Genomic DNA, 14,639 nt, shown 5'->3' on the forward strand with positions numbered 1-14,639 from the left:
GAAAAGGTATAAATATGTTGGGATGAATTTCAGAAAGGTGTGTGACAGCTGTGTATCCCAAGATTAGAGTGTTTTGAAGAACAAAACTATCAGTTGCTGTCATTCACCCTCTGGGTATGAAATTGGAAGCCAGCTACTCATGAGTGTTTCATAACCTTTACCTTTTGGAGGTCAAGGCCGTGTCATCATTAATCTACCATCGCCTGAAAGCCTGCAGGCTCTGCTTTTCATCCTGCCATCCGTCATGCTGCGGTGGAGATACAGGGGTGGTGGCCAGAAGGGTTCATTTTTATATATCTCCTCCCATTGGCTTGTAAAACACAATTCATGATAATGTCATGTTGTTATAAATTTTTAAAGGGACACCTGAAGAAATGAAGAGGTTGACCACAAAAAATGATGTATTTTCTTCCATTTCCAGCTATCACACATTTGCACGGTACAGTTGATGTGCTTGAGGTTGCTTTCATGGTGATGGCTTGATGACAAAACTGGCAACAAATATAATTTGTTCCTCTGTAACTATGTGTTACAGTCATGAAGCTAAAAGCCAACATATTCCAGGATCTTGGGCTCTTGGAAGATTAAAATCCTGAGATGAAGTAGTAGTCATCAAGGGAAAATCACTGCATTACTGTATTTCAGTGCTGCTGTTCTCAGATTAAAGATCAGTCTATTAGAATCTTGGGGTTATATCTTCTTCATAATCCAATACAGTAGAGTCTCACTTATCCAACATAAACGGGCCAGCAGAACATTGGATAAGTGAATATGTTGGATAATAAGGAGAGATTAAGGAAAAGCCTATTAAACATCAAATTAGGTTATGATTTTACAAATTAAGCACCAAAACATCATGTTATACAACAAATTTGACAGAAAAAGTAGTTCAATACGCAGTAATGCTATGTAGTAATTACTGTATTTACGAATTTAGCACCAAAATATCACGATGATTTGAAAACATTGACTACAAAAAAGTGTTGGATAATCCAGAACGTTGGATAAGTGAGACTCTACTGTATATGCATCTTACTAACTGCACAAACCATCTCGGAGGACTTTCTCTTGGGATACTGTATTTGAGACACATGCTTTTTTATTCATCTGTCATTTTAAAAACATTCTTTTTATACTGGAAACAGAGCAGCTACCTTTTATGTCATAGTATATTTAGAGTACATTTTCTTTGGTCAAAAGTCAAAATTGTACTTTCCAAAGGAGCAACCTGAATAGATTAACAGAAAGAGATTTTGGAACTCTGTTGTTTTAGCATGCCATAACAGCCATAAAGGTAGCTCTGTACTTAAAAAGAGCACACAAAAATATATTGAAGGTATATTTCTCAATTTACATTAGCTAAGTAGAATGAGCCAGAATGTTGAATAGGTTTCATAAAGGGAGCAATGGAGATAAATTACTTCGTGTTTGTTGTCTACCTTCATCTGAGCTCTGAATCCTACCACACATATAAATTTCAGATTGATCTCCAAGGACATACAGTAGATCATTTTGATGTAACCTAGATGCTTTTATTCAGGCCCTATTTTTTGAGGCGTAGGTCTGTCTTGTAAGCTTTGTTTCCATTTTTAGTGTGTCATAAATGACTAGCATAGGAATACATCAAAGGACAGCTAGGAATACTTGTGGGTTTATCATTTGACTTTTTGTCCTAAAACAGGTGAGCTGAGAAAAGGATATAGTGTTATGCGATATTAGGTGCAGATTTTACTATATTGTGGTACATAATAGAGCCTAACTGATTTCCATGCAGTTTCTAGAAATATACTTCACTCTTGTCATGTGTCTAATCAAATAGCTGAGTAAAAAAATAATTTCCAAAGACAAAAAATCACGTTACTGTTTTGTACTACAGCATTGAGACACCAAGACGCATAGGGTTTCCTTTTGTCATATGTTTCCCAGTGACTAACCTCAATTCTAATGCAGCCATCCTCTTCATCATTAGATTTTTAAGCCTCCTGTACTTGTTAGGTTCTGCTGTTGCAGATAATCTCTGCTACCTATAATGATTTTCCTAAAATAACAGTGCAGTGCTAGTTTTATCTGCATTTGTAATTTTTCTCACTATGGACATGAGTATAAACACTAATGAATCACAAAACTAATTTTGACTAAAACAATTGAAGAAAGCAGTGAGGGGAGCTAACACTAGGGTTAGGGTTATGTGTGTATGTCTTCAAATAGCCTGTCAACTATGACCTCAGGCATTTCATAAGATTTCTATCAACAAATGATACTCAGAAGTGGTTTTGCCATTTTCTTCTCTTAGAATATGTTATACAGCACCTTATATTCATTGATGGTTTCCACTCAAGTATTAAGCAGAACTGATCTTGCTTTAGCTTCCAAGATCAGATGGGATCTGATGCCTTTGAGTAGTTAGGCCCCTGTAGCAAAACTACCCCAATTGTATAATATTGATGTAAAATCATTTTTAGTACAAAAGAAATTGTCACTCTCTGATTCATACATTTAGTATTGAGGATCATTCTGGTCAAGAACATATTTTCACCTTTTATTGTTCCTTTCTGTGTTTTTTTATAATGCAAAACAATTGACTTCATTTTATCCTCATCAAAGCACAGATTATAAAGCAATGTACTTAATTTTTATGAGTTTCTGTTACCAGCCCCAACATCTCCTTCTATCCTTTCCCTGTTAACTTAGCTAAACATAGAAATTGTTGTGAGTACATTTGGAGATGTTTGGTAGATCATTGTGTACACATTAAAAATATTCCAAAATTTAAAACACTTAATTGCTTATCTAAGTGTTCTGTGATTTCTTTGGATTTTGCGTTGAATGAATTTGTTAGGTAGCCTATGTAAGCTAAAGTAAGGGAACAGCCTTGTCACCTTCCATAAAATAAAAGTTCTAATGAGCAATGTGTTTCCTGTCAGCCACCTCCCTGCTACCCATTCCAAGAACAGCTGCGGTCCACCTTCTGTTCCCCAGTAAGTTCTCTTCCTGCACCTTGACCTCCATTCACTTTTAGAAAGAAAAAAATAGAAGTAATTTAAGAATCTTAGGATTGTATAATGAAAATTCAATGCTACTTACGCACAAAAATTGTGATCTGTAATAATTAATTAAGCTGTTACTTGCAACAAAACCTTGAAAACACTTTGAGGTTTATTCATGAAAATTATACCTAAAAGAAACACCTCATATTTAGGATGAAGAAGTTTAAGGGAGTTCTTCAGTAGTCTAAGAAGAATGAAGAGTACAAGCTCAATACTCCTTGCTCACCTCTTTAGTATGACATCAGTATTCATTGGAGTGGAATTTAAAGGCATAGTCGTTTTAGTCTAGAATGTCATAGAATTATAGAATAATCAAGTTGGAAGAAACCACATGGGCTATCCAGTCCAACCCCCTTCTATACAGGAAAAGCACAATCAGAGCACTCTTGACAGATGACCACCCAGCCTTTGTTTAAATGTCTCTAAAGAAGTGGCTTCCACCTCACTCCAAGGCAGAGAGCTCCACTGTTAAACAGCTCTTATGGTCAGGAGATTCTTCCTAATATTCAAGGTGAATCTCCTCTCCTGTAATTTGAACCCATGGCTCTGAGTCCTAGTCTCTCCAAGGCAGCGGAAAACAAGCCTGCTCCCTCTTCCTTTCAAATATTTGAACATGGCTGTCATGTCTCTCAACCTTCTCTTCTTCAGACTAACATACCCAGCTCTTTAAGCCACTCTTCATAGATTGCCCTTCCCTGGACACGTTCTGGCTTGTCCCTCTTAAATTTTAGTGCTCAGAATTGGACATAGTGTTCTAGGTGAGACCTGACCAAAGACACTATACTTCCATTGATATAGCACAAAATTACATTGGCTTTTTTAGCTGCTGCATCACATTGTTGGCTCATGTTCAGCTTGTGATCTACTAAGACTCCAAGATCTTTTTCACTGTTGTGTCATTATACAAAGATATCTTGTAGCACCTTAGAGAATAACTGAGAGAATTAAGTTGGTAGCATAAGATTCCCCAAGTCTACTTTCTCAAGGTTCATACTGTAGTGTTGCATCTGAGGAATTAAAATTAGGGCAGCACTCTCCTAACTATCCCTATCCTGGGGCTGATTTGGAGTGGCAAATGCCAGATCAGCTCTGGGATGATTTTGACTGGCAGCTCCTGTATAGGCAGGAGGGAGTACTGACTGTCCAGTGGCCGCACTTACTACCCCCTGTCCTTGTCAACTCACTGGCCAGCAGGCATGACATGTCTAGTGTCGGTCGCTTGTCGCCTGGAGTGACATTTTCTGGAGCACCAAAATGATGCAGGAGAGAGGAAATCAGTAAAGGGAAATTAGCCCATTTTCCCCGTCCCTTCTCCAATCTCCTGATCAATCAAGCTAGCATCATTTTAGTGATGAGCCACCAACACTTGCATGTTGTGCCCACAAGCTGTGAAATGACAAGAACAGATTGGGGGGGGGGGGGTAAGTGTCATTGTGTGTCCCTGGGCCTCCTGAATCAGGGAATAGAGGATGATCGTGTAAATGGTTCTGGTTAATTGCATCTCAGAACTGGGCCATCGTTTACCTGGACCCAAAGTTGTGGTCTGCTCCGGATTTCTCAGGAAGACTTCAGAGCAACCACAACTTTGGTTAACATAGTTCAAGGCTGCATCAATCTCCATGTGTCATTTAGCCACCACAGAGCTGATTCACTGCCCTTTGGGATAACTTGTCTATGTAGATGTGCCAGTTCTTTTACACAACAGTCATCCTAGGTTGACTTTATGAGTTCTGTTGTAGTTTTCTTTGAGAATGATTTTTTTCACTATTAAGGGTGCATGAATACTGATATGGAAAGGAATCTTGTAGTATCTTGGAGATTAAAGTTGGTAGCTTAATTTTGGAGGTCTCATGAATGAGGGCAGTTGGAAACTGCGAAGCTGGTGCCTGACAAAGGGATGTGGCTTCTCAACTGGCCTCATTCACACTGCCTGTCTCCCTGATACAATATGCCTGTGTCGTTGTGCACATTGCATTCTGCAAATCCTCTTTTTTGTAATGCATAACTTCAAAATTGAGGTGTGCATTACATTAGATGGTGCACTGTACTCAAGTAAATAAAGTAACAAAAGGAAATTTGGATTATAAGACAAGCAGAGGAAAGTTGTACATGTTTCTTGTCTAATCCTATATCTGGTTGCTTAGTTTTCACATAGGCACATAATGCGGATAGACCCAGCATGAAAAATGCCAGTTCTCACACATTATGGCTAGGCAGGGGTGCAGCCCCCTCTGCAACAGGATACTAGCCCCACAGCCCACATGTCCTGAGGCCAGTTTGGCATGTTGGGGAATGAGGCGATTCCCATCGACAAACCACTCCCTGATTTCCCCTCCACACCAATGAAAATTGAGATGTATCTAATCTCCTGCCTGTCTACTTCCTGGTCCCCTTCCCAGGGACCAGCAAGGCAACCTCCCTCTGCTTCTCCAAAGCTGTCTTACTGGTCACATGGAGAGAACATAGACAGGCAGGAGATTAGATACATCTTATCTTTCTTTTATTGGCGGGGGGGGGGGGATGGTGCTGATGGTACAGCCGTATTAAGTGGCTTAAGGTAAAGGTAAAGGTTTTCCCCTGAGGTTAAATCCAGTCGTGACCGACTCTGGGGGTTGGTGCTCATCTCTATTTCTAAGCCGAAGAGCCGGCGTTGTCTGTAGACACCTCCAAGGTCATGTGGCCGACATGACTGCATGGAGCACCGTTACCTTCCAGCCGGAGCGGTACCTATTGATCTACTCACATTGGCATGTTTTCGAACTGCTAGGTTGGCAGGAGCTGGGGCTAACAGCAGGCGCTCACTCCGCTCCCGGGATTTGAACCTGGGACCTTTCAGTCTGCAAGTTCAGCAGCTCAGTGCTTTAACACACTGCACCACCACCAGGGACCCCCATTAAGTGGCTTACCCGAGGTTAAATTTAAATCATACCTTATTTTTATAAAGCATGAAGTAGCTATGAAATTCCTGGGGATGCCAGGTTGTCTTATTATTATTATTATTATTATTATTTTGCCTGATTTTCAAAACTAGAATGCAAACTCACTTCCAAATTAATTTGAAATAAAGCAAGAGAATTTAGGTAGATATTGTCCACTCAGAGTTTCTCTGCAAAAAGAAAATCTGAAAAGCTACAAGAAATGTGTCATTTCACAGTAAAGGTCAGCTTCCACCCCCACTTCACATACACAAATGCCCATGTGCATATTCGAGCTTGCCCCAGGGCTCTAGCAGAGCTTGATAAATGCTGAGATAGCAGTGTTTTGATAGAGGTAATTTTCCTCAGATGGGTTTCAGCACCCCATGAATCAAAACCTGTCAGTGAGGAGCTAAAGATGGAGTGAAGTTTATTGTAAGCGTGTTTGCATCTGACACTGGTGTGCTAGGGGGTCAAGTGAGTGAGATCATTAGAACAGTGTTGATTTAGTGGGATTGTTACACACTGTTCCTTAAGGCATCGGATGGGGGTGGGGTGATTATATAGAGGGTTACTGCAAAAATAAATAAAACCTTCCACTCACTGCAGACTCTCACGTGCCTTGTGATATCCATCCATTCATTTAAAGTTGATATTTATTTTCTTCATATTTCTTTACACCATGTAGATACAGACTACATATATACACTATTATACCTTTTAAGAAAAATGTTTAAGTGGACCAACAGCACTGCAATGTCCGCAAACTACGTGTTGTGATTTTTAGTACAATCTTTACCATATACAACTATTCCAAGCTGTTTAAGCTGTAAAAGAGTGGGGGGCAGGGAGGTTGAATGTATTGATTGTTTCATGTGCAAATCAGTCTTGGGAGAAGGGATGAGTAATATTTGAGTTGTTGTTGCTGCTGTTGTGTCCCTTCAAGTCATTTCTGTGTATACCTGTTTGAGATTTATAGATAAGGAAGCTACTACATGTATCAATTTTCCAGTTTCCGTTCTTAGAGCAAAAAGGATTTCCAAGCTTCTGTTGAAATATGTAAAGCAACAACCAGGAATGCCATCTTCAGTCTATGTTTTTCCTTTCTGTTCATAGTATTTTGCTTTTGCCTAGCTTTATCTTATTCTTACCATAGCTTCATTTTTTTGAAATGTTAAAAGTATAGCTTTACTCATTCCATTTGTTTTTGCACAAGGAGAAAAATGCTTGCACCAGTAAAACACTGAAGTAGCATTTGCACTCTAGCAGTATGTTACTACTAACAAAGAAGTATGTTACTGGTTCTAGTCTTCTCAGCTCATAGTACATTTTAAGCCACACAATAGTTTTTCTTATAAGATAGTTGATATTCTGTCTCTTGTTGATAAAGAAGACTACAATTCTGTCCATATATTAATCCTTTTTTGAAGGATAAAAACTCGCAGTCACAAAGTGACTGCCCTGTGTCAGATAGCCCAGAATGGCCAGTAAGATTGAATCATGCTCTGAATTCATAACTGCTCTATACCATATCATAAGAATAATTAGAATTAGCATTTTCCGTTAGAATAGCTGGACCAAATACTCAGTATTTCAACCCGTCAGTATCATGTAGTTTAAATTCTACAATTGGTACATTTTTCTAGACCAAAATCATTGATGAAGTTGAATCCAGAGATATTCAGGATCTATATTATAGCCTATAAACTCCTATTTCACCATCATTTTGGGCATTCTGTCTGCTGAGATAACAAATGTATGCAAAAGTACTTCAGTGGCACATCTGTAGCTTATATAATACAATTTAATATAAAATTCATATTCTTATTATTTCATTAACATCTGTAATGGCTTGCTGTAGGTGTCAGTAAAAGAAAGCTTACAAGGTGTATCAAAGTAGAAAATCCAAGTATGACATGTAACTTGTGACAAAAGAATTGGCAAAATCTGTAACATTAGCAGTAAATATTATGAAGTGTTATGCTTCCACAAAAAGGATATCTATGGTCTGTTAAAGTAACAACTGCTGCTGTTGTGAGAACTCCCCAAGAAACCACTGCATTTTTAATTAAACATTTCAATTACTCGTGTTGCCACAACACACGAAGATGTCATAATTAATAAAGCTGAGCCTGGTTGCCATGGTGTTATTTATGTAAGGGATTGACATAATGAAAGTAGTCCTGCCACTCGCTGAGGAGGTGTCAAGCATGATGTTTGTGACAAAAGTTGCCTGCTGAACCAGTGATGTCATTGGGCTTACTTTGTAAGTTAATGGATATTTTCTGTTGCATTTCCTTTAAAAAGCAGAACTGCTTGTTGCTGTTTAATTAATTAATGTCAATTAATCAAACCTAAAAAATATTTTTAAAGTTATTAGTATAGGTGAAATTTAGAGAACAGGGGCTTTATACAGTCATAAGAATTTATCAGCCTGACTTCTTTATTCTTACCATGTATAATGGGCCCATTATACACTGTATGCTGGGATTTAATTCCAGGACTATCCCCCTCTCCTGTGGATACCAAAATCCATGGATGCTCAAGCCCCATTCTGTACCATAGCATAGAAAATGGAAAAATCAATGTTAGCTTTTAGGAGGTTTTTTTTTTTTTTTTAATTCTCAAGGGTATTTACTGGTCGTGACAAGCCATATACTCAGGCAGACATACATAGGGACCAGTAAGCAGAGTGAAAGAATTGATTCATTGCTCACTTCCACCCTCCCATTGACCCCAGCATTCTCCATATGAGGGTATTATTATTTTAACAAACCTCATGGTCAGAAATGCAAGTCCATCCAACATGGAAGACCAGATGGGTTGTGAATGCATTACATGAAGAGTGGAGAAGAATGATAGAAACAAAGAGCAACACTTGGAGCTGAGCATACAAGACGTTCCCTGGCAAATGGATGTAGAAAGCCTTTTAAAGAGTAACTATGGCTTTGGTTATTACTAGATACCAAGACCACCAGCATGTTTAAGGACTAAACAAGTAAAAAGCCTCACTTTTATTGGGACATCCACAGAAGGGATCCAAGCTACCTACATCACTCAACATTTATTTGCTCACTCAGACTGGTAAATAGATGGAACACATTAGTGGCATACAGGCTAACTTAACAAAACATGATAATATTAAAACCATAGCAAGTGGATTAAAATGTAAACCATGGCCTTTTTTAAAAGGAAAGGAGTAAATTGAGTTTAACAGATGTACTTCATGTTCAGTGTATTGTCGAAGTACTTCATGTTGTTCATCTTTATTACATCCTTGTTCAAAAAAAAAGTGTTAGCTCTAAAAACTTGCAGTTTATAAAGCCGAATGTGCAAAGTGTGGCTCTCCAGAAGATGTTGGGTTTCAATTCCCAGATTTCCTCACATTGGCTATGCTTACTAGGTCTGACGGGAGTTGGTGCAACAATATTGGACAGCTGCACTATGAGTACTTCTGTTAGTGATACAGAAGAATGCTGGCCTAAATAAAACTGTTATTCCCAAGTATCATAGACCCCTTGAACCCATGGCCATTGCATAAATGTTGACATTCCAAGTTTTCCTTGTTTCAGAGGGTCAACCAAACTAACAGTTTCATTTAGTCAATTGTATAATTCCAAACACTAGCTACACCTTAATATTAAATCTCTTTTCCAGCAATTTTTTTCTGTGAGACTTGGGACAATTAAGGAAGAAACAGTCAACAACCAAAATGGCTTTCTTGTTCTCAAAGCCAACTAAATACTTTCTTCCATTTTTTAGACCGAAGATGATGAGAAGCTAAAAAAGAGAAAGGAGAGGTTCGGCATTGTAACAAGTTCAGCTGGAACTGGAACCACAGAAGACACAGAGGTAAATCTGTCAAAACAAAGATGATAACGAGTTTGTTCAGTGGCATGAGTGGGAGTTGAGAATTGCTGTGATTAATTGGCATGTCAAACACTCCACAAGATGGCACTGTGTATCCTTTATCTTTTCCTGTGCTCCCATTTCCATCATCCCATTAAACCAGCTTTGTCAATCCAATGTCTTCTACATGTTTTGAACTACAATTCCCATTATCCCCAGCCACTGTGGCCAATGATCAGCATGTGTGAGCCCTAGTACATAACATCTAGAGGATATAAGGTTGGAAGAAGCTGGACTGAACTGCCCTGGGTGGTTATATTGTGCTTGTGATTGCTCTTCAGCAGATTGTGTCAGACATGTTCCTCCTTTTTTCTTTAATGTTACTATATCAGGTCATTTCAATGTATGTTTAAATTGTATTTTTCATATAATAAATTTTAAGGTATAGCAGGTACTTTAGATTTTTCCATCACTATCTTGCTAAGCCCATAAAGCTTTGTTTTAACCTAGTAACTATCTGACATCACCTAGTTAGATACGTAGCTGAACTGGACTTTGAATGTGGGTCAGCAGATCTAAATCCAACTTTCTATCCCATTGCACAGCTTGTGTGATGATTTTTAAATTTGGGTTGTGTGTGAAACAAATAGCAGCCTTGGTATATGGAATATTGTCGTTTCCAGTACTGCTAAAAATTGTCTACCAACATCAGTGAGAAAGATGAAAGAAAGAACACATACATGATTTTGAATGGCTAATGGTTTGAACATTTAAAATTTGTAATACCACCAAGATTTAATGTATATTTGTATATTTTAAATTGTATACTAATGCTTTTATGTCAAGACACTTTTGAGTCTCCTTTTGGAATATAAAGCAGGGTATAAATAAATATGATGATGATGATGATGATGATGATGATGATGATAATAATAATAATAATAAAATATGTTTTACTTTTTTTCTGTGATGCACATTTTGTTTGACACCACACATTTTGGAAAAGTTTACAATTGCGATTTGTTTTATTTTCTATACTGTGTTTTCCTGAACATTTTCAAGGTTTTATCATGATTTTTATATTGCTTCTTTCATGTTTGTGGCAAAGATCTATCTTCTTACTGTGGGGCTTCTGATTTCTTCTTCTTGCTTTATCTGCCTTAATTTTAATGAGATCCTTCTACTCTAGTATGGCAGTTCTTTTGTTTCTGTAAATCTGTATTCATGCTTATTGTGATTGGTATTAAGCCATAGTCTTCTGCGCAAGAGGTCTTCTTGCTGTGGGCTCATTTTGCCTGTGGAAGAGAGGCAATATTTGGGGCTCTGAACTCTCCTTGGATGAATCCTGAGTATTATATACAGGAAGTTTATTTTCTTTGGCATCTTAAATAGGGTTCAGATATGGTTTGGTGCCTTTTGTCTTTGCCAGATGTTGTGCAAGCATTGCTCAACAACATAAAGTAGAATGATCCCCCTGTTCACTTTGAGTGAAGGGGGTGGTTGAGCTCTGGTCTGAGGGATTCCATGCTTTTCCGTTAGGTCACTTAGAGAGTGTGCCTGAAACAAAAAGGTCTTTTTCTACTATTGTGCATGCTAAATGGCACCTTTACCCTTGAGATTCTTGATTAGGACTTCTGCTACCCCCTAGGCTATTTGTGCAAGTAAAAATTAAGATTTATATGCCCCTGGTGTATTGACTTAGAGGCATATCTCAGAGACGCATGAGTATATTTAATTCATTTGACTGTGTCCCTCTCGCCTTTCTCATGAATAGAAGAGTGTTAACCCTTTGGCCTTTTACATTTCCCACCTCCCCATTGCTGGAAGGCTTTCCAGGCCTGTAAAGTGGTTATTGTTCTAAGCGTAGTGCTTTCTCGTAACCCAACAAGATGAAGCAACCAATGGGCCACTGCATCTCATGCATTTATAGCTTAATTTCTAAGCCTGGTTAGGAGCCCTCTTAAAATTGCAATGCCCTGTGTGGAACCTTGTATGAAAAATACTTACTTAATCAAACTCTTGTGACACTCTCCATACACTTTCTACGTTCCTTTCTGCAAAAAAAACTGCACGTTCTCAGAATGGCCGTTCTCCTTGATTCTTGACTTTTGTCTTTCTTTTAATTCCTGTTTCCAGGCAAAGAAGAGAAAAAGAGCAGAACGTTTTGGCATCGTCTGAGGATCTTCCTCTTAGCCTTTACCTGCTTGGGTTGTATGTTTTACACATTATTGTTCTTTGTTCCTAATGAAGAATATAGTTTTCTTCCTCATACGGATCTTGGCTTTACATTTTAAAGCTAGCTCTTCAGTTGTGCTTTCCTTTGCTTTTGGACTTCAAACAGATTGTGAAGCCTAGAATGTGAAGCCTATTGTGTATGTAAACAATTTGAATTTTCCAGCAAATTCTCTTATTAGCCACTTATTACATTGCCAATGTGATTTCCCTCATTGCCAATGTGATTTCCCTCTGTTTTGAGTTAAAACAGCTGCTCAAAATAAAAAAGTAGGAATATGATTATTTTTAAAGCATTGTTCAGTGCCTATTAAAGTTACTAACATCTACATCAAGAACTGTCTGAATGTTCCTCAGGCATTTATTCTCCTAATATTTCAGCATCACATTGCCCATGCCTCAGAAATGTGTCTCCATCCCTGATCAAAATTCATCTGTCTTATACAGAAAGCCTGAAGCCTTTCTTTCCTTGTCTTGTGCGATATGTCTTAGGTCTTATGATGCCTTGAGGCATGATACCTGCCATACATCTATTGTGAAAGGGTACTGCACCAAATATTAATGCTTTTTAGAACTTGTGCCACTGTTGAACATTTCAAAGAACATTGGTGAGTTACAGTATAGTATTTATTCCCTTAGCTATAGTGAGGACTATCCCAAGATTTAAAAAGTGCCACAGTCATGTATTTGGCAACCATTGATAAAGAGCCTCTTAATACCCTATTGATAATGATAATTTGAAACTTGCCCGGAGGTTTTTACATTATATTTTCAAAAATGCAGATAATTCCCCCTTATAAAGTATCAAAAGTTCTACATGATTGCTGTGAAATTAATACTATAGCATATATTATTCCTGCTCAGTGTTTTGAAAGGCTTTAGTTTCTAGCTGAATTATCAAGCTGTGGTGTTCTTTTTCTCCCTGAATGAACTATATTTTGGAGAGCCCTCCTGCTTCTATTTGCAATATTATAATTTACTAAAGGTAACAAGTGGGAGAAACAAGTTTTAAAAATAACTTATTCATGTTTTCCAAGGAAACGAATTGTGGCAATAGCACATTGAGAAGCTATATTCGCTCAAGTAATCCCATCTTTATTGCTTCATATAGCCCAAAGTTTCCCTGTTGCTACAGATCTCATTCATCTTTTGCACAGAGAAAAATAATCAAGACTGTTTTGTATTCTATATAAGTATGCTTTCTTGTTGGTCACATATTTAATATACTGTTATTGGTTGGCATTTGAATATTAGTCCACTTGAACTTCTTTGGATTTTTTGTTTTTTAACATAATCCTTAAATGAAAGATCAGTGACTGTATTTCATTGTAGTCCACATGCAGCACCTTCCTTTTCTGTGCAGTACAGATTAAACAATGTTTAGAAAACTCATTAGCGGCCTCTTAATTTTATCATTTATGCTTTAAAAACAGTTTTTAGTTAATCAGTGATTTTACTTCTGATTCTTTATGCCATCTCTGAGCAGCATTTATTACTTGATAGGATAGGGGCAAGGGTGATGTATCATTTCAGCACTGCGGTATCTCATTACGTATATTCCAACTTTATTCTGATTTTATTTGACATGTTAAATTTGATAATTTGATTTTCTGTTCATCAACTTGGTCAGTTTGGTTACTTGCTTGAAATGTTCTTACAGGTTATGTTTAAAGCAGAATTACACTTCATTCTTTGGTTCATAATAAAATTACTTTAAGGCACTGCCTATAGTTTCCTTTTTAATACATGACTAGGTTATTATTTTGTGTTTACATTTATTGACATGTGAATTTACAGGAAGTTTTAGAGCTGCTGAAGATGTAATGATGATCATTTCTGGCTTGCTTTCAGTGAAGAATGAGAAAAAAAATCTGAGACTTAATTCTGATAATTCACATTCAATAGCACAGTTGTCATATAAGGATAGGTTTTGTCAAGCATTCCGGTTGTTGAAGTTTTTCCATCTGCATCAAAGGAGAAGGCAAAAGAAAGTTTCTCCTTGATGCAGCAGTACTACCCTTGTGTAAACAGTACTGTAGCCATAGGCTTCATTTCTTTGTGAAATATGTATTCATATGTTAGGAATTTATATATGTTTATAAAACATCTTGTAATTTCCTTAAATCTTTCAAATGAATGAACTACTTCCCAATTCATTGCAGAAATGCTAATGAATTCCTGCATTTATTTTCATGTTAAAACATAGGAACATGACTTTCTGTTTGTCCTGTTGGGTTTTTTTAATGGCACAAGATGTTTTAGTGCTGCTGTTGGTTTTGCCGAGGGATGTGTGTATTATTTTGTTGGTTCATTTGTTTGTGTGTATTAAAATAGTTATTCTAGTAGCAAGCTTTAATTGAGTAGTAGCCTCTCTAACGATTCATTAACCATTGTAATAAATAAGTGTGAAAGGTCAATTAAGATGCTAATGAATAATAACCTATATTTGAATATATGCTTACATAAGTTTTATTCAGGGACATGCGCAAGATGTGTGATAGAGTCAATGGCTTAGCTTTCAAACACTTTATAGCCATAGAGTCTATGGCAGTGTATGTACAGGTAGTCCCTGAGTTACAAACATCCAACTTACAAA

At 37.4% G+C, this 14,639-nt stretch overlaps 1 protein-coding gene across 2 annotated transcripts in view; it reads left to right on the forward strand.

The window, feature by feature from the left end:
* Positions 1 to 13,764, forward strand: part of sarnp (SAP domain containing ribonucleoprotein) — a 68,450-nt gene extending 54,686 nt beyond the window's left edge. For both annotated transcript variants that reach the window (XM_003223194.4, XM_003223195.4), the window contains 2 exons: positions 9,725 to 9,814; positions 11,948 to 13,764. In XM_003223194.4, the coding sequence (XP_003223242.1) occupies positions 9,725 to 9,814; positions 11,948 to 11,989 (132 nt within the window). In that variant the 3' untranslated portion in view covers positions 11,990 to 13,764. The remainder of the gene's footprint in view (positions 1 to 9,724; positions 9,815 to 11,947) is intronic.
* The last annotated feature ends 875 nt before the right edge of the window (positions 13,765 to 14,639 follow it).

This window comes from Anolis carolinensis, chromosome 2, assembly GCF_035594765.1.
Source record: "Anolis carolinensis isolate JA03-04 chromosome 2, rAnoCar3.1.pri, whole genome shotgun sequence".
Taxonomy (NCBI): Eukaryota; Metazoa; Chordata; class Lepidosauria; order Squamata; family Dactyloidae; genus Anolis; species Anolis carolinensis.